This window comes from Notechis scutatus, chromosome 3, assembly GCF_049901735.1.
Source record: "Notechis scutatus isolate UNSWTSFEM ecotype Mainland chromosome 3, rNotScu1.2, whole genome shotgun sequence".
NCBI classification, from domain to species: domain Eukaryota; kingdom Metazoa; phylum Chordata; class Lepidosauria; order Squamata; family Elapidae; genus Notechis; species Notechis scutatus.
This window is the reverse complement of record NC_142011.1, coordinates 160,857,706-160,879,270: the sequence shown is the minus strand read 5'-3', so window position 1 is coordinate 160,879,270 and position 21,565 is coordinate 160,857,706. Positions and strand designations below refer to the sequence as shown.

The window sequence follows — 21,565 nt, the reverse complement described above, 5'->3', positions numbered from 1 at the left end:
GAAATTAAAATGATAATTAAAAGTGCCTTTTTAGATCATCATAGTGATATTGTTACATCTTAAAGAAATTGTAGATCATGTAAAGAATTTTTTTAATGTTTTTCCATGAAAGTTTTTCTTAAACCTTCCCTCATTGATATCACACAGAGCATTTGCAATTTTATTTCCAGGACAGTTATTCTGGAGGCAAAATAGTCATTAGAACTGCAATGCATAGAGAAGAGTACTCCATGCTTCCAGTTACAAATTTGAAGATTGAAGGATATTGTTAAAGCTTAAAAATATGTTAAATGCATATGTATATATGAAATAGATTTGCTCAACTTCCCCAAGAACTGAGTTGTTTCAGGAAAAAGAACTCCTTATCAACAATTGGTTGTCTTGGGGAGAAGAAGGTCCATAGCATTTTTATATCTTTCCCAAGTTTTCTGTCCCCCATTTTTAGAACCTGAAAACGTATAAATATGTGCTACATTTCAACATGCATACAATTATTCTTCTTGAATGAGGTAAGCAACACCGGCAAGATTTCTTCACTTACTTGAGTGACCAACTCACTCTCAGATCTTCCAAGTAGTAGTTAACAAAGGAGTATAATCTGATGCCCTCTCCTGTGCTCTGAATTTTCAAACCAGTTGCAGATAAAGCTGAAAAACAACACATGTTTTTTAAAGATTTACAGTCATTCATACAGTGTACAAATAAGTCATTCATTAGGAGGAATTAATACTCACCAATCTTTTTGCATACTTCTGTCATCAAATCTGTAAACGCTGAGGAAACAAATCCAGAGAAATACTCAGTGCTCTCAGATCATATATTCCTGGTTATGACTGAATATTGCCCTGAGGTCCATTGACTGAGATGGAGCAGATAGGAAATTAAATTTGTTTTTGAAATATGTTATATGTGTTTGATTGAATCCAGACTTGCTTTAATGGCATTTAAAACCCTCTATTTTTAATTTGACACCAAATCTTTTTAAAACATTTTGTTTTTTCTCCCTTGCCTTTCTGTTTCTTCAATAATCAAGGATGACTTTGAAAGCAGGATATAAAATAAATCAACATCAGAATTAAAATTGTTGCTGCTGTTGCTAAAAATAGCTGGATGGATTTATAGTGAGAAAGGCCATGATGTACCTGTAGAGAGCAAGGCCTCTGTCTGCTAATGGCTTTAAAGGTCAAGGTGAATACCTTGAATTGTGTCCGGAAGACTGATAGCCAATGTAGAATGTGCAGTTTAGGCGTTACATGATCCTCATATTTTGAAGCTTCCAGCAGTTTAATTGTTTCATTTTACACCAATTTCAGGCTGCATGTTTCAGGACACTTTTCATCTAAAGCCCATATCCCAGAAATCTGGGAGTTGAAGTCCACACATCTTAAAGTTGCCGAGCTTGAAAAACACTATTCTATATTATAACACTTCTATACTAATACTGAATGTTAAGTTAAATTGAAATCTCATTCAATTTTAAATAGCTGCTTTAGAAAATAGTATTGTGACATGCTATGACTGAAGATCCTCTGTAATGTTGTAATCTGGGTTGATATTGCTAGCAGTACCCATTGCAATCATAGATTTAAATCTGAATATCCTCATCAAAACACAGGTTATCTGGACTGTTTCTTAAAGCCACTGGTGGTATAAGCATTATTTTCCTACTGTTGTAACAGAATTCAAAACCCAACGTATTTTGCTTAGACAATACCATTTTTTTATATTAAGTGGTCATTAATCCATACCCAAAGCAATTCTAGTGCTCACAGTCTCTTCAGTGGGTTTAGATATGAAAGACAAACTCTCTTTTAATATGTACATCTACAATAATCTCACAGTCTTAATTCTAACTACCATGAGGCACAGGACTTTGGAACAGAGATAATCTATCCTTCTTATTCTATCACTCAGAACTGCTGCATTATCTAGACTGAAATAGAATACAGTAGTGATGTCTATTCAGAAAATTTCCCACTAAGCAGGGAATAAGTCAGTGAGGGTTATATCCATGTCCACATTTGCAGCATTAGCCTAAGTATTATTTTTCAGAGCACTCTTACCTGCTTCCACAAGCTTCAATATACTTTTGTCCTTTCCTCTTTCATCTTTCAGTATTACTTCATATATACCAGCATCCTTCTTAGAAAACTGTGAACAAAATAACATTCATCAAAATATTATTCTGTATTTCCTGCAAGTAATTTCTACAGCATGAAGTTCTGGAATCTTGAGAGGTAAGGACAAAAGGGAAAGAGCTGACAAGTTTAAAAGGAACACCGAAGCTTAAATAAAAAAAAGTTACGTTCTGTGTAAAAGTGACATTATGTACAAGGGCCTAACATGGAAATCAGAAATTAATCTTCCAGCTTTTATCTGTACCATATTTTATTGTAAATTGCTGAAAAGCTACAGGAGTTAATGACATATCACATCTATTAAACAAACAGATAAACAATTTAATCAAAAGAGCTTTCTATAGTTTTCTAAAGGGAAACAAGAATGTGTTAAAACACAACTATTAGTACGTCGTAAAAACAAATCTTGTGATATTTTCTTTCTACCATCTTATTCTCGGTTTCAGAGATTGGGTTGTGCCTTTCATAACCAAGCTTGTATAAGTCACTCGGCATCTGAAAAACATGGCCTTTACTCAAAGAGGAGAAGGCTAAAGTAGAGAATCAAGAGAGCTCACTCACCTCTGTTATCAGCAAAGTACATACACCATCCTGAAAATCATGCTTTTCATCAACCATTATCTCTCTGTCATCTTTGTACCAAATAACATGTGTTTCTTTTTTAATGTTAGCAACCTAGAAAGAAAGTATTACTTGCATTGATAACAAACTCCAACAATATCTGTAGGAAAGAGTCATCTTAGTAAACTATGCATTGGGTAAAGAAAAAAATATTCAAGTGTGCTTAATCAATTTTTTGCATTTTTTTTCCCAAGGAAGCATCTTTTATTTTTTTTCTAAAGGAAAAGATCACAGCTCAAATAATAACATTTTAATACTGGAGTAAAGAGTTACAGTACTCAAAGTTTGAGGCCATTTCAGGTATGGAACAACACAATATATAATGTTTGTGAAGACTGAACCTGTGGCTATTACTTACATTAGATCTCAAAATAAGCAATTCAAGACAGTAAAATACTTGAAATGTATTTTATCATTAAAAAATACTTTCCCTTTACTGTTGTGAGGACAAAGCCAAAATATTTGCTGTTCTTTACCTTGCATTTCAATAATACATTACATTCAGGGGTAACTTCCCATCCAAGATATTCAACAAAATGTGGACCTGTTTGAAATAATGTGTAAAATAAATGCCTTCAAAAATATAAATCCAGGCAACTGAATTAAATTTAAAATATTTTTCTCCATTTTTATATTATGTAATATGTTACCTTGCTTCCTGAGCCATTCTTGCCTTTGAAACGATGCTTCTTTCTGTAATTTCTGGAAAACTAGCAATTAAAAGAATAAATACACCCAAATTAAAACAATTGAACAATTTAATAAAATAAAGTCAAAATGTATGGATAAATGAATATCCATAAATGTATGGGAAATGATTTCACAAATGTTTAGATAAGTAGAGAGAACATAGCTTATGAAAAATACTGCATTTATATGAAATGAAAAGATAATGTTCCATTAATTTAGAAGAGTTATAATGTAGGCTTCTTCATATTTACCAGAAAAAATAAAAATAGAGATAGTCATCTTTGAGCAAGTCCCTCATTTAATAAGAGGGATAAAAAAGTAACTTTAAGATCAGTGCTCACATTTATGACTTTATAAGTGTGTAAAGCAAAGGAAAATCGAAGTAACACAAGGACAATTGCAGTTTCATTTAGTGACTTAATAACTGAGTTGCTGGTCCCCAATTGTGATTGCTAAATGAAAACAATCTGTACACCTTGAATCTTTCTTTTTTAAAGCTTATCTTCAAAATATTGTTTTTAATACAGTACCCAATCCAGATTCTGACGGAAATAATTTAAAAACTTTTAATGTGCAACTGAAATGCTTCCTCCTCTTGAAAACACTAGACAATTATGTTTTGTGTCTTCTCAAATTTCCTATTTATAACTTGTTTTGCAATATAGAAAGCTGCTGTTTGAACAGATCCAACTGAAAATGAAGAACTAGACATAAATACCTTTTGATCCTAACCTATAAATATGTTTTTCAGTATTTATAGAATTACTTTGTATAAGTATTTATTAGTAAATGATCATCATTATATGAATTAGGATCATTATTATCATATATGTGTTGTTTTTTGAATTCAACTAAAGTCAATTTGGATAGACATCATAGATTTATGAAAAGAAGCTGAACTCTTTCAAAATAGATTGAATCCAGCTATAGAATCCTACTATTCACACATTTGATGGGACATTGAAGTGATGATGATAATGATGGCAGGAATTTGTGGTAACTATTACAATGAATTTTAGCAGGTCTATCAAACACAGTTCTTTTTAGGAAGAATAGTAAATAATATCAAATGGGCCTGTTCTAACATTTAATGTTCCTGTAATTTTTTTTATAATTTTCAGGAACAAAAGAAGAAAAAGATTTCTGAGATTTGAGAAATTATATGATTGGTTAGGAAATATTTGCTGGTGGATTCTTTCTGCTTCTGCAATACATCAGTTGCATAAGTCTTTCTCTAAATGCACTATTTCTAAATGAACAGAAAACAACAGAAAGAAGTTGTTTTTATTGGTCAATTTCTGGAAGTTGAATTGGCTAAAAAGGAGTTAATATTCCTGTAAATTGAATGTAATTATATAAAAAACCAAAGATATTGCTGTTTCTCTATCTTAAATTCCAGTTAGTGGGAGAATTGTATTTTTGAATCAAGATTCAGATCTTGAATAAAATAAAGAATAAAAGAAGTTGGATGAACGTGGCTCTAAATCACTTTGAGATAAAGCAGACTTTTCTGAATCATTCAGAATACAAACTAAATATTGCAAACTTTACACATTCCTTTAGTAATTATTTTTGTTTATGGAGATTCTCAGTCATCCATCTCATGGTTGTCCCAAAGGTGCTTTTTCAAGAGGCAACTAGACTTCCTGGTTTTTCTTTGATGACATTTCATTTCTCATCCAAGAAGCTTCTTCAGCTGAGGAAGAGAAGCTAAACTTTTTCAAAGAAAAGCAAAACGTTTCCAAAGAAAAATCAGAAAGTCCATTTGCCTCTTGAAAAAGCACCTTTGGCACAATTATTTTTTATTATTTATTCCTCTAATTAAACATAGAATGAATTAATTAAATAAGGATCTGAAAAGCTGGAACATCAACATTATTCCAAGTTTAACAAATATTTCAGTATTTTCCACTAATAAACTTTAGACCAGGGGTGTCCAACCTTGGCAACTTTAAGACTTGTGGACTTCAACTCCCAGAATTCCTCAGCCAGCTTTGCTTTTCTGGCTGAGGAATTCTGGGAGTTGAAGTTCACAAGTCTTAAAGTTGCCAAGGTTGGACACCCCTGCTTTAGACTATAGTCTTTTTTAAAATGAAAAATAAATTAGAAGATCTTACCATCACCAATTAACACCAAACTGGATTGATTGGTTGCTTTTCCATCCTGAAGTTGAAAGGTATACGTACCTTCATCCACATCGTCAAGTTTATCCATAAACATTTCAATCATACCAGAATTATGATCAATCTTCATCTTGTATTTCTTTAATAACAAATATTACAAAGAGAAATTTCATTTTCCAAACTGAAATGTAATCTTTTCTAAGTCTTCAAACAGTTTGATAGCAAAATCCAAGATGTTAAAATGTAACATAATTGCTCCATTTCATAACCACGTTCACTTGGCTTTGGGCACATGTGCAAATTTCTCCTGAATGAAACTCGGGAAAAACAAGTTGGCAAATAAACACATGTATGCATAGCACTTAGTGATAAAGTATCATGCCAACCTGAAAGCAACTCTTCTTACAAATAAAAGTTTGAGTAAATAAGCATAAAGGACATTGAAAACAAAGAAAAATGATCTATTTAAAATGCAGAAGGAGGAGGAAATTCTGAATTAGATCCAGTGACAAGGCAGCATTTGTGTTACTCTTTCAGTTATTCATGGGTAAATGAACCACAGTGCGTGTCTCCTCATTTTCAACATCGTGCTCTCCTAACCACTTCTCTTAACTACTCTTGCAGTGCTACCCTTCACCACAAAAATTAAAAACAAAACCAGGTACATGATGGCCCAATCGGCATCAAAATCACTATTCATGAGTTAGAGTAAGGCTGTCATCCCCTAAACCTTCTGGATCAACAAAGGAATTGTCTTCTGTGATTGCAGAGGATGAAAAAGAAATGGGCATAGCAGTTTCCAATTGTTTTGGGAACAAGTTCACTTTGTAGTTGGCTCTGGGTCTGGAGGACAGAATAGGAAATCAAGTGTCTCTGGTTCAAACACAATATCGGATTAAATGGATTAATGTATCACACAAATTAGATTTATAAATTTATCAACAGAAGATCCAATGCTGATATTGTGAGTGGTGGAAAAAAATGTGAAAGACAAGCCTCACAATGTCACGGAAAATCCAAACTGATATACTTTCATATATTTGTATTTTTTATTTTATTTATGATATTTAATGCCATAATAGTTAAATTATATCCTAGTCTTCTAATATTGTACCCAACACAAGTATAAGACTATAGGGTAGAATAAAATATACACTACAATAAAATATACAACATTCAACAATATAGGTAGTCCTCAACTTATGACCACAATTAAGCCCAAAATTTCTGTTGTTAAGTGAAACATTTGTTAAGTGAGTTTTGCCCCATTTTACAGCCTTTCTTACCACAGTTGTTAAGTGAATCATTGCAGTTGATAAGTTAGTTACCCGGTTGTTAAGTGAATCTGACTTCCACATTGACTTTGGTTATGAGAAGGTTGCAAAAAGGGATCATATGACCTTGGAACACAGCAATGGTCATAAATAGGAAACAGCTTGCAAGCATTTGAATTTTGATCACATGATTATGGGCATGCTGCAAAAGTGGTAACTGTGAAAAATGGACATAAGCCACATTTTTCAGTGCCATTGTAACTTTGAAAAGTCACTAAATGAACTGTTGTAAGTCAAGGCCTACAGTATGTTTGAATTTTTAATTTTAAAATTCAGTAACAGCAAGCAATCCTTTTCTGATAGGCGTAATCATTAGCTTACCTCTCCATTGTAAATTTCCTTATCATTAAATACAAAGTTGACTTTGCCATTGCTAGACAATTTCTCAGCTTGCAGCCAAAATCGCACCTGTCCCTTCTCCAAAATTTCAACTGCTAATTCAGACTTAAGAGGAACAACTACAATAAAGAAAAAGAATGTGAAAAAGAATTTTCATTGTGTTCACAAACACACTGTGTTTCCCAATATACGCATGGACAATTTCCTATTGAATGGCTATCTGAAAACGTATGCATTTTTTGGTTTTGTTTTCTGCTTTTAGTGCAATGATTTAATTTTTCTGGTCCATTCTGTTTGAGAGATAGAATTTCTTCATCAGCTACAGGTTTAACTGCAGATACGGTAGTTCTTGAAATAAATGATGCTTGATTCTTGTATACAATATAATGTAATTCAAATAAGTGGATAAACAAGTATACAATTTGGAATCCATATCTGTTTTATAAGTAAAAGATGGCAATAACACATCCTTCAGAACTAACAGATACTGTATTTCTTCCCTGAAGTTTGTATACTCTAATTTTATTTGATATGTGAGATTTGCTTTTGCTAGTAATATCAGAATCATTTTTGCAATCCTGTAGGTACCGAGTTTACAAGATTGTATGGTAATAAGTCTCTAACAAATATGTGTGTGTCTTTACATGTTTTCCCTATACCTGTTTAACATCATGCAAACAGTATACTGTACAAGTCTTTAGAGATTCTCAGTCATCCAGGTCATGCTTGTCCCAAAGGTGCTTTTTCAGGAGGCAACTGGAGTTTTTGTTTTTTTCTTTGAAGACGTTTCGTTTTTATCCAAGATGCTTCTTCAGCTCTGATAGAATCCTTCCATTCCCCACTATCATGTTAGAACTGAAGCAGTTTCATGGATGAAAAGCGAAAGGTCTTCAAAGAAAAAAACCAAGAAACCCCAGTTGCCTCCTGAAAAAGCACCTTTGGGAGTATAGGGTATATATATATATATATATATATATATATATATATATATATATATATATATATATATATATATATATATATATATATATATATATATATATATATATATATTACACATATATGAGATATATGTGATCTATATTGTTCATATATTGTTTGTAGGATTCCCAGTTAGACCTGCAAATCCATAGTTTATACATAGAAGGACGTGACACTGCCCTTCAATCATGATTTTGTTGCTTCTACTCAAGCAGCGCAAAACCAAACATCTCTTTCAGATACATTTTCCCTCTTTCTATTCACAATGATAATAATGTTGCTGAATTTGCTATTGCAGAACTTTCCTGTGCACATTATCTCCCTGGTAAAATATGAAGAGGCTAACAGAGATTGTGAAACATGCATGGGAATGTCACAACAAAAGTTCTGCTTAAATCACAACAGGATATGCACATTTTACCATTTCTCTGCTATTGTTCATCTCTCTCTGGAGGTCCATGTTATAGATGTCAATATCAACAACTATTGTTGATCTATACAAGTGATAATGTTTTCAGGATTAAATACTGCACTATGAATTCACAGCTGCTACTTCTTTCTCTTACACTCTGCTGGCCATTGTTCCTCTGCATCTCCCTCTTTTAAGCAGGGCTGAAAATGGCATTTGCCATGTTCTTCATAAACTAGGAGTTATGCAGTTACTAAAGGACTATCACATTTGTAACATGTTATTTTGTGGAGGGAGTTTTTTTCCTAAAGCAACACTGACAGGCAGAAATAATTCTGAGAAACTACATGGAAGCATCATGACTACTTTTCTCTGATAGAAAATGTAATATGATGTTTGCATGGGGGACTGAGGATGGAATTGGTGTCGGAGCAATTATCTGTGGCTCTTCCCAATTCACCATTTGAATAACTCTGTTCCTCTGTTCTTGTTGAAGAAAGTCTTATGGTTGTTGATGACTTATTCTCAAAAACAAATCCTCCTTGCTCACTTTTTCAAACATTGCAGATAAGCTTAAATTAATTTTAAAATATACCTAGTCTGACACATAATGAAATCTATTTACTTTATAGTCAACTACATTATGGCACAGCAATGTAAGTTGTATAAAATTTAATCTGTAACGTTATTGCACATCCCCAGCAGGATATAAGAAGGGTGTTTTGCAGAAGTAGAACAGCATAAACAGTCCCCAAATTTAGATTCTGTCTGGCCATCACATCTCCTTGGAAACTGCACCACAGCCCAAGGAATCTGCTGCAATAGTTTTGTTGCAAAAGAATCCAAGGTACTGAGGAAGTAGGACAGATCATTACTTAATTTTTGTTTTCTGTTCCTTTTGATCCTTTAAAGCAGGAATACAAACTACAATGGCAAATGGTAACCTTGCATAAGAATCATGGGAAGAATGGGAGAGCCTGAAAAATTCATTTCAAGAAAACAAGGTACTTTACATCTGTTCTGAAATCTACTTGTGAAAGAAGAAATACGATTCAATCCTATCATCTCATGTAGCTTCTAAATCCAAGGAACTTTAAAGCCACGTGTGATAATACTTACATCAGCCCATGCTATAAAAAAAGACTTTGTTAATTTCCAGCACTGGGCAAATGCCAGTCTGGCTGCGGTTAAGATATGAATTACAATATACTTCGATTTTTTGGGTATTTGTTTATCGAAAATTCCTAGAAGGAAGGACTCTGGAAATTACCTTCCATTCCCACTGAACATATGGTTATTCAGAAAATTTTACAATGCGCCGAAATGGACAAACTAACCCAAGCACTAAAAATAAAGAATCCTCATCCTATTACAACAATTGGAATCCTTTGTATAATTGGCTAAACCAAAGATAGATCACCTCTAGGAAAATTATGGCCGAGGGCCTCCGAAGCAGAGATAAAGAAAAGCACCGCCAATGATACTTTTGAAGAAGAAAGGATCTTACAGACAGTCACAAAATATGGTTTTATTTTAACTGTTTTCCTACTCTATCCTTCCCCTCTCTTACTCTTCCCTTTCCCTCTCTTAGGCTTTCCTCTTTCTCCTCTTGGCCTATGCTAAGGCCTGTTTGTCTTTTTGTTGTACATAACTTGTAGTTGTGTTGTTCTTTTAAAGGTAAAACTAATAAAGTATTTTTCCAAAAAAAAAAAAAAAAGACTTTGTTATATTACTTGACTTTTACTGTCAGAGCTGTGGCAATTTTAAGCTCTTATATATAATTAGCTCTGAATATTTTAGGCTAAAATAGAACAGAAAGAAAGCCTAAAATCCAGAATTAGAATGGAAAAGACTTAAAACTACTGAAAGTTTGGCAACCTGTTCTACCATAAAGCATAAAATAAACAATATACAAATTAAAAATATATTAAAAATTATTTTAAAATAGTAAGACAAGGAAGGTTGGTTCTTAATGCTCTTTGGAATATCTAAATATATTTGCTAAAAACATCTGAAGGCATTCTGAGTAATCAAAGTACCAGTCTCCAGGGTACAGAAAAGGCTTTGCTATCTGTGGGATCAGGCATTCAGAACATAAGAATCTGTGAGCAACAGGACCTCCACTTTTTCTCTCAGGAGTGGTTTTCATTTCACTATTTTATAAACTGCCATCTACAAATGCCAGTTCTAAGATAGTCACAGCAAGCGGCAGCACCTAGCTGACCTTGATTGATCTTGGAAAACTAAGCAGGGTTAGACTTGTTGAATACTGGAACTAACTGGGAGACCTTCCAGGAATACTGGGTCTGTAGACTAGATTAGGAAGTTGCAAATACTTCCTCAAAAAAGACAATGGCAAATTACCTGTACACAGTATTGGTGTCAAGAAATGCCTTGGGCAACCAAATTCAGAGAGCACCAAGAACTTCACTTTCCTACTGTAACACGTGCAAGTGAGACTGACATTATTTTGCTAAAATATTTCAGAAATGCAAATGCTGTAGAGAGTTTATCTTCATTTTTCTTTACTTACCAGGAAACTTGTGGTCATGACTGAGTGCAAGCAGACGCTTCATTTCTGCAAAGCAATATAGTGTAGGGGTAAGAAAAGCCATATTTTTGTGCATATATACAGAGATATATAATAGATAGATGGATGGATGTTAGATAGATGATAGATAGATAGATAGATAGATAGATAGATAGATAGATAGATAGATAGATAGATAGAGACAGATAGACAGACAGACAGACAGACAGACAGACAGACAGACAGACAGACACATTGAATAATAAAGTAAAACAAAATTGAGACTTCCAGTAATTTTCAGGATAATATAATATTGGATGGGTGGATGGATGGATGATAGATTGAGAAAGTGAGGGAGACAGAGTTTGATCTACTGGTAGAGTTTGATCTACCATACGACACCAGGCTATAAATCAGGAAACCCACCTTAAGTATGAAAGTTGTCTAGGTCATTAGGCTAGTCACTCTCTCACAGCACAACCTACCTCACAGGCTTGTTTTTGTATGGGAAATAAGAAGGTGAAGTATGCTGTCTACCTTGAATTATTTATAAAAATAACAAAGGCAGGATATAAATATGTAAATATTCCCACATTTTATTTTTATGATTGTTCGTAGTCTCATGCTTATTTTGAAACGTATCTTGATTTGTATTTATTATCAGAGACAAAGATCAAGACTGACATGTAGAAAAAGCATTTTGGTTCTCACCTTCCTCATCTATTGTATAGCTTGATGAGACACCGTCTGTGTCAGTTACAGCACAGGAATATATACCTAAATCTTCTTCATTGAGATCTTTAAATATTGCTTTTGACCTTTAAGGCAAAAAAAAATGCTGAAAGAAGATATAGGGGTTTCAAAAAATATAAAAGAAAGTTCACTTACATTTACTATAGTTTACCTTTCCTAACTCAATATTCTGTTGTTATGTTGGGTTTCAAATCACAAATTCTCCACCAGCATGGCCCATCCTGACAATTAGAAGAGTTAAAACCCAATATACTTGGAAAGCACCAGGCTGGGGAATATTGCTGTGTTTAATAGGCATGTGCTGAGGAATTGCTAATTCAGGCATTACAGTCTATTTTTCAAATGGACAGAGCAAATAATTGAAAGCTAGCCTCGTGTAAGTAATGTTAAAAAAACACAATGATAAACAGAGATAGCAAGCTAAGAAGAGGCTGTATGGCAGATCTGTGGATGTCTTTTCTCATTTATCCAGCCAAACCTAGTATAAGCCACAAATAGCCATAGAATGGACAGAATCCATTAGATTTGCATCTGAGATGAATCCTTCAAATGAAATGTAGATTTAGAACATTCTACCAGTCTACTGAATTATATTCCATATAATTCTACCACTCTACTGAATTATATCTCATATTTTGAATCTAAATGTGCAAGCTGGCAGATTTATTTCTTTTTTTTTCTCAGCACACATCTCAATTCTCCTGAAGGTTGGAGGCTTATAATGCAGGAAAAAGGAGGTGAGAGGAAACCCCCTCACATGAATTAAATTTACAAATAAAATAACACATAACATGCAAGTATAAAATAAACCTTTATAGTAATTCTTACTTTCCACCTTTGGTGTCAATGGCTAATCGAGAATCATCATCAATTGGCTCATAATTCTTGGACCAAATAAATTCAGAGTCTGATGTCCCCTGGTCACAGTCAAAATTCAGTGAAATTACTCCATTGTCATCAACTTCAGCCACAATTTCTTTTGTACCTGAAAATGAGAAAGAAAGCAGAAAGGCAGGAATGAAAGAAAAAGAAAGAAAGAAAGAAAGAAAGAAAGAAAGAAAGAAAGAAAGAAAGAAAGAAAGAAAGAAAGAAAGAAAGAAAGAAAGAAGCAGGAAAGAAATTGAATGATTAAGTTTCCATCAGACTGTGAAACTGTAGACTATCATGCATAATTTAATACTTTAAATTACTCACTGAAATAACAGACAACAACCAATGTTATTTAGAATGATTGTAGCATCCTTCAATAAAATAGAAAGGAAATAAAAGGACAAGTAGAGGCACAAAAATCAACTTCTAATTGATTTTTTGCAGAAATTTTTTTTTTGGTTTTGCAGAATTGCAAAAGCTAAAATAACCATTTACATATCTGATAAAGATTGATTGCAAAAGGGCACTTGATTCATTACAACATAGTTGGATCATCAAATGTTTGGAAACAACTGGTGTCAATAAAAACAGTAAAGTGTTTATAGAAAAAATAATGAAAATAGAATTGGTGACTGGTATGAAAAATATGGACATGTTACTATTAGGAGTGGCATCTTTCATGGCAATTCATTATCACCCTTATTATTTGTCATTGCTGTGATCCCACCTCCAGTGATTTTGAAGAAAACGAATCTTGCTATAAACAGCAAAATATGCTAATAAAATCTCCACATATGCTTTATATGAATATTCCAAAGTTTTATGGAAAATTAGAAATTCAAATCTAATCATGGACAACTACCATAAGAATTTTTAGCACAGATATAGTAATGGAATTTGGCCTAGAGAAATATGCTACTATAGCAGTAAATCAAAATAAAATCATGAATAGTAATGGAATTGAAATGGCAAATGGCCAAACCATCATGAACCATCAGAATGAAGCCTATAAGTACATTGTATACATGAGTATATACAAGTATGTTTGACAGTCAGTTTGCCTAGTGGTTAAGGCACCAGGCTAGAAGCCAGGAAAGTGTGAGTTCTAGTGTCACCCTAGGTATGAAAGCTGACTGGGTAACCTTTGGCCAGTCATTCTGTCTCAACCCAACTCACCTCACAAGTTTGTTGTTGTGGGGAAAATAGGAGGAGGAAGGAGCATTGTGTATGTTCATTACGCCAAGTTGTTAACAATAACAACAACAACAACTATGATGATGATGATGATGGTGGAATATAAATAAAAAATTAATTAATTAAAAACTAGTATTTCAATAACTGACAGTTTAATAACATCAAACATTGAAAAGTTAAAAAATGCAATTAGTAAAGAATACACCTAGTGAATGAGAAAACTGCTAAGGACAAGAATGAATGGTGGAAACATCATTGAAGCCATCAATATATGGGCCCTGTCTGTGATATAATATGATAAACTGCTGGAATTATTAATTGGACACAAGCAGAACTGGACAATTTGTACTAAAAGAAGAAGAAGAAAACCAAAGAAGAAAACCCGTGACTACATCCCCATATTGATATTGGTTAATTATATCAGACTTACAGAAATGGATCAAGTCTAACAAACTGTTTTGAAGAAGAAAAGCATATATTGGCTGATTATGTAAAAGACAGCCAAGAACAAGCATTGACCAAGTTTAAAAACACAGTAAGACATGGACATCAAAATAATATAATAAAATCATGAACAGAATGCTGACAAGGAAAAGTACCACATGATCAATTTCTCCAAAAGATCGAGGGGAAGATCCATTAAGATAAAACCTGATTATGGCTTACAACAGGACATTTTAAAAAGGAATTGGAAGGTTTGATTTTGGCTGCTCAAGAGCAAGCTATTCAAACTAATGCAATCAAGGACAAATTTGAAAGATCATCAAATGATTCAAAGTTCAGATGCAAAGAAGCAGAAAAACAGTAGCTCATACACTAAACTCATGCACAAAGACTGCATTAACTGCTTATAAACAATGATATCACACTGTCACCAAAACCATTCACTGAAATATCTGTAAAAATTATTGTGTGCCAGTAACGAAAAATTATATATATATAAAGTAGTAAATAATGAACTGATTAAAATATTATGGGATTTCCGAATACAAACTGATAAAGTTTTGGCTCGTAACCCACCAGAGTTAAACTGGTTGAAAAGAGGAAGTTGTAGATAACTGATGTAGCAATACTAGAAGACAAAAAATTGGAGATCACAAAGTGTCAAGATCTGAAAATCAAAAGGGAAGGATTATGGCATAAACGAGGAGGGAACCTAGCAGTTTTCAACACACTGGGTGTTACACCAAAAAATGTTGGATGGCACTTAGAAAATCTGCACGTTGACAAAATTTCCATCTGTCAATTATAAAAGGTCATGCTTCAAGCACCAGTTTCTGAAAGATATTCCTGGGTTATGTTTTCATAATATTGGCCATGTTATGAAAAGCTGATAAGTAATCTATGTTTCCTCCCTATCATCTTTGCTTTTGTTTTGCTTGAATTGACATACAAAAAGAAACATATTTATGTGGTCTTCCTAGAGGATGGTGACCTTTATATTACTCTACAATTTTTCTGAAGCTTTCTTGCTTATACATCAGATATTCCAGGAAGTGACAAATATGAGGCCTTCATCTAGAAGAGGAAAGAAAATAGTAGTTACAGTCTACTTATATGAAACATGTTAGTTTTCTCTGAATAACTATAATAATTAATTTAATTAAATTAGTACCATTGTATGTTGTCAATTACTCTAATATATATTTAAACTCTTATTTTCATCAGGCAAAATCAACAAACCTGGTCGGGTTTCTGCTGTTACAGGGTCAGTAGGATCTGATGGCTTCCCAACTCCAGCTTTATTTGCTGCTCGTACACGGAACACATAACTGGTGCCTTCTTTGAGGCTGCTTATCTAGAAGACATCAATATAGAGAAATCACCTATGAAAAGGTTTATTACGCATCATTTGGAAATGATACAGAATTAATTAAAGTCACTTGAGTCGATAAGTAAATATAGTAATAGGATTTATTTAAGGTATCAGGCATTTTCTACAAACCTAATCAAAATTCATGATTTTCCTACTTATAGGTTTATTCTTCACTGGGCCAGAATAGGAATTTACAATTAAACCAGACATCACTGGGAAAAGCTGTTCATGAAATATAGAACTATGAATACCACAAGCATCAGATATATATTTATTGTAAAAGCAAACATTAAAACAACCAGTAACAAAATATATGGATGACTGATCTAAGAAAAGACCACAGTGGCAACCACTATAATGTTGTCGTGAATGTTTCCTTTTTAGATTATTAATTACTACTGTAGTTAGTTGTTCTTTTTTTCTTGGTATAGTAAACAAAAACAAAGAGAAAAATAAGATGAGTACAAAACTCACTGTCCTAAGTATTTATTTGTTCAACAACCATTGCCATGATATCTAATTTGCCCATTTCTTGAATAATATTTTTGGTTTTGATGTAGTAGATCACATTTTTTCAAGTCCAAGTGTAATAGTTTCTCTTTTAAGGAAAGGACAAATAAATTAAACCCCAAAGGAATACAAAATAAAATATTAGTATAAGTACAGAAGTATAGATTTTTTTAATCTACATCACTATACCTTTAAGAATTTGTTTGTAATAGGTTTTGTATTCACACTCTTCCAACAATTATCTGATTCTTTTGTTGGTTTCACATCAACATAAAAACCAATTACAGGACTTCGGCCAACATAAATTGGTGGTTTCCATAATAAAACTATGGAGTTTTTCCTAACTTCATTACATGACAAATCATGGGGTGGTCCTGAAAGTTAGGAAAAACAGCAATACAGAGAAAACAACAGTAATTATCAGAGTACAGTTAAAACAGTTATCATCTACAAAAAAATGTAACAAGTTTATTTTATCTGTGTGCTTAGTAGATTTCTGGAAAAAGGGGTCATAAAAATAGATACATGTAGCCTATCAGAAAGGGAAGGAAAAAGAAGTATTAATTTTATTAACAAGTTTTGAGGATTTGGAGTTTATGCAAAAGTGATTAGAACCAGGGGTTACCCACCCAACTTCCAGAATCAAATTTCTCTAAAAAATTCACAAAGAGGCTAGCAAAGAATTTGCTAATATAAGCAGTAGTCCTTCCCTCCCTCTTCCCCTCCTTTCCTTCCTGTGAAGTTCCACTCCTGATTCTAACCTGGAACAGCAATGGTCCATTCTTCACATTTAAAGGATTGGGTAGCAGGAGAAGGTACGCCAACCCCAGCTATGTTAGTTGCAGCCACTTGAAACTGGTATGTCATGTTCTCCTTCAGATCATTTATCTGCCATATAATTGAAACAATACAACACGTTAATACGTTATCATATAATGGAATGAACAAAATATTCCAAGTTTTTATTGTTTTAAAAATAAATATTGCTGAGACATTAATGCTTTGAATGACTGACATAGAAAAAATAAAAATACTTAAGATCCTATTTTTATTTTTTTATTAATATTTGTATGTGTGTATGTATGATTGTATGAAATTATATAGCACCGATGTAGATATCAAACATTATATTACTCTTTAAAATTACCGGAAGTCTCAATTTTATTTAACTTTATTACTCAATGTGTCTGTCTGTCTGTCGATCTAGTAATAAAGTTACCTACCTATCTATCTATCTAACATCACTATCATCATAGTCCAAACTAGTACTGCATTTTGAAAATTACAGTTCTTAAAACAGGACAATTGTCAGAACAACGTCTTTATAAGAAGTGACAAATTGTTGGAAAAATTAAGAGATTACATTAGCACTGTATTTGAAAATCATGAATAATAAGCAAAGACCTTATTAACCAAGATGATAACCAATAGTGATCAAAATGGCCATTTAAATCTGGAGGGGGAAAAATCAAGACTAAGAATAGATATCTTTGATAATGCAAAACCTTTTAAGTGATAATTGGTTAATGAATACATATATTATGGATATAATTAAAACGGTACTCACACGATAAAAACAATCCAGTTATAGGTTTGGATTCTAACATAAACCAACTTAATATTAATAAAAGAAAATTTTTAAGCTAGGGCTGGTGGCACTGTGGAATATTCCAAATTAGATAGCAATCATGAGTCTAGAGACTTGTAAAACTCTCTTACCCTATATGCTCTTTCACTAATGGCTTTAATATTAGCTTCCTTCCATTCTCCAGGTATTTCACCAATCACTTCCCGGTAATTCACATAATAGCCAGTGATCTCAGCTCCACCAATAACTTTTGGCTGTTTCCATCCAAGAACCATTGAATCACGAACACTTTCAAGCACTGTGATGTCATATGGTGGAGATGGAGGTGCTGTTTTATGATGAATAATTTATTATTAGGATAGAAATATTCAGTTATTCAATCAAACCTTTGTATAGAGTTACTCATAGTTTATCCTGGAATTTCCTTTCTTCAAACAAAAAAATCATGTAACTAATTGAAACACTTCTGGATAGGAAATATAGACTTCTCTAAATTCCATATTCTGTAAATAAAAATATTAAGATGAGTTGTTTAAAAAGTAATATATTATGAAGTGAATATTGTAGCACAGAATGACTTTAGCTCTACTTCACAACAATGACATTAAAAAAAATAGACATACCAGTGGTATGCTGATATATGTATATATGCGTATATAATGTGTGTGTGTATATATACCAATACACTTTTGCTGAATCCAAGCATATTGTTCACAGATGTTTTGCTTCTTTTCCTCTTTTTCCCCACTCTTAATTTTTAATATCCATAATGCTCTAATATCACACCTGTATACACACCTACCTTCTACCCAGTAAGCGGCCATCACAAGTCACAGCAATCCAACTCACATACAAATGAAAATATTTGGAGCTATATTTTTGAGGACAGCAAGGAGAAAAAATAAATCTCGATCAATCTCCATTGACATCTAATCTTTCTTCTCTTTCCTGCAATGCCTTCCTGATCTTGAAAATTCATGAAAATGCCATAGGCGATCGTAACTTGGAAAAAGTTTACTCAGAATTCTGTTTTTCAGTTGCTGCATCGTTTTGCAAAAACGTTTTCTTATTTTTTAACTAGAAAAAAGAATTACCCAAAGATTCCCATGATTTCACAGTAAGATCTATGAAAGAGACTTGCTTAGATAACAATAGAGAAAAAGAGTTTTTTTTAAAAAAATACAGTGTTACCTAAAGCAAAGATTTTTCTGCACATGCCAGATTAACATACAGATCATTTCTTCTTTAGTCATACCTCTCTGCTTCTCGGTGACATTTGTAAAACAAGGCAAAATCTATTAGTTTCTAGTAATTTTTTTAAATACTTTTAATATACATCACTTATTTAGGTTTTAAGTATGGTTTCTGTTAAGTCTGGGCGGTGGGTCCCAAGGAGAGATGAGACTCGAAGTAGTGACAACAGCTCTTTATTAGGAAACCAGATACTGAGACAAGACTCCCAGCCGAGACAGCTACTTTTATAGAGCTGGCTGCGGCTAGGCAGCCTATGACATGCATTTGAGCTTGCCGCGTTTGGTTTTACCCAATCGCGGCAGCCGAATAAGAACCAATCAGAACGCTTAGTTTTGTCCAATCACGGCCCGGCTTTTCCGGACCAATAGGAATGCAGGTCTACAAGCCTGCTAGTGTGGAACAGTTTCTAGGTATAGTACTGGAAGCTGCACATAACCTGGCAAAATAAGAGCAGGAATGTTTTTTTAATAAATTCAAATCTAAGCAAGAACACTGGTTTTGAGATTATCTTTCCATTAAAAAAAGGTAACATCAAATTAATAGTCTGAGTCATCTCATGTAAAGTATATGAACATTTTCAATTCTTTTGGTATTAGAAACTGAACCAGCTAGAGAAAAAATACTAAATGATCATAAATCACTTCCATAGAATTACTTAAATGAATGTAATTTGTTTCTACTCACTCGTACACTTTCTCATTGGCTAAATAGTTGCATTGTTGGGCAACTTTCTCTTGCTTTTTATTTATGTTATTATCTTGTGGCTTGTATTCTCTTTTATAAATCGTGAACTGATAAATAATTTAGATTAGATGTATTTGTAGTATGTTCCATGTATATAATTATACCAGGATAGTTCCAGTCACCATGGCCATTGGTAAAATATTATGGTAGTTAGACCTCTAAACAGCAGCAACCTTCAAACATGTGGTGTACAAATTTTTTTGTCAATATCTTTAATAATGTATTCCTGATTATGGCAGGTTGATGATCTGTGCTAGATAGTAACTATCTTTAGTATTTCCAAATTTAAACATTTTGGATTTATTGTTTTCTGAATATGAAAGATAGTTATAATTAGAGTTCTTCCCCTTAGATATTCTTTTACAAATGTTTTCTGCAATGTCCTGGTGATTTGAAATATGCAGATATGCAATGTATTCAATATTTCCTGCTTTTCAGATAAAAAGTTATCAGTGCACCGTATTTTTCTAACTCAGAAAATGACTGATGTTATATTAATTAATAATTGTATGTACAAATTTATTTTCTGTTGTGAAGAACTGGAAGAAATTTTTTAAAAAATCTTGGAAATGTGATACTACTACAAAATAAGGCCACAGGAATTGAATGTTTAAAGGGCATCAAAAGTTACCACAATATTTTAGATGCAATATATATTGTTATCTCTTAATAATAATAACACAGTAAAAGTAATCTAACCAAATTAGCAAATAAATGCAACATGCAAGCTTGATGTTAGACGCAACATATAAATGTGTCATAGACGTAGTGACCGCTATACTCTATATGTAATGAGCTTTGATGGAAGCTGAGCATTTATTAGATGGAGATGATCAAAATGTCGCATTGGCAAAGATGTCTATTTGCAACTTGGATGATCACAGACTGTAATTGTTTGAAATGAAGGAGCTAACGAATAAAATCACTGCATGTGATCAAAGCTCACCTATATCGTTTTTCTTTTGAATTTTCTCCAGTGTTGAACGATTTCCAGGAACAGACTTACGTGGGTGCTTGGTAGTTGTCTTTTGTGATGAAGGAGTAGGAACTGGGTCACTGCCTTTACTGACTGATGGACTCCTCTGCTTACCAGAACTACTGGGCATTTTTTGCCTATTGGGTTTAGCATTGCAATTTAACAAAGCATCTGTGTCAAAGATAGGCTGGGAGGACTCATGCATGCCTTCCCAGTTGACAGTGCGGCCTGTTAGTCCATCAGCTTTATCACTTAGTCCAGGACATACACCATGAAGCAATCCTCCCCCTATAATTGCCAGAAAATAACAAAGACATTTGAAATTAGAGTTCATTCCCAGTTCTCCATTATTGAACAAAATGAAGAAATGGAGACAAAGCAAGACAACGAAAGAACATCAAAGCATTAGCTACAGAAAACGTGTGATATGGTTGGATTATATGCATTTTAATCTAAAACATGTAGTCATGCAGTTAATATTTCTACGAATGGTCCATCAAAAGACCTTCCATTATCTTAAAAAAAAAGTTCTATAGTTTTTGGAATGAGGGAATGAGGGAATAGTTATACGATCTATTTAAGCAACCTCAGAATAATGAATCATTGAGTTCATGTTTAAAATGGAGTCAAACAATATAAGATTATTGGTATTTTAATTATTTTACATTAATTAAATAAGTAAATTAATTATTTCA

General features: G+C 33.1%; 1 protein-coding gene across 12 annotated transcripts in view; it reads right to left on the bottom strand.

Annotated features, from left to right (window-relative positions):
- MYOM1 (myomesin 1) overlaps positions 1-21,565 on the bottom strand; it is a 69,379-nt gene that overhangs the window by 7,115 nt on the left and 40,699 nt on the right. For 6 of the 12 annotated variants that reach the window (XM_026671876.2, XM_026671877.2, XM_026671878.2 and 3 more), the window contains 16 exons: positions 20,841-21,158; positions 18,028-18,224; positions 17,070-17,196; positions 16,498-16,682; positions 15,666-15,780; positions 12,747-12,903; positions 11,877-11,983; positions 11,169-11,213; positions 7,228-7,364; positions 5,567-5,711; positions 3,410-3,469; positions 3,236-3,303; positions 2,700-2,813; positions 2,064-2,151; positions 735-773; positions 542-647 (listed from right to left, as the gene is read on the bottom strand). In XM_026671876.2, the coding sequence (XP_026527661.2) occupies positions 542-647; positions 735-773; positions 2,064-2,151; positions 2,700-2,813; positions 3,236-3,303; positions 3,410-3,469; positions 5,567-5,711; positions 7,228-7,364; positions 11,169-11,213; positions 11,877-11,983; positions 12,747-12,903; positions 15,666-15,780; positions 16,498-16,682; positions 17,070-17,196; positions 18,028-18,224; positions 20,841-21,158 (2,008 nt within the window). The remainder of the gene's footprint in view (positions 1-541; positions 648-734; positions 774-2,063; positions 2,152-2,699; positions 2,814-3,235; positions 3,304-3,409; positions 3,470-5,566; positions 5,712-7,227; positions 7,365-11,168; positions 11,214-11,876; positions 11,984-12,746; positions 12,904-15,665; positions 15,781-16,497; positions 16,683-17,069; positions 17,197-18,027; positions 18,225-20,840; positions 21,159-21,565) is intronic. The other 6 variants (XM_026671881.2, XM_026671882.2, XM_087961601.1 and 3 more) reach the window with 1 other exon arrangement.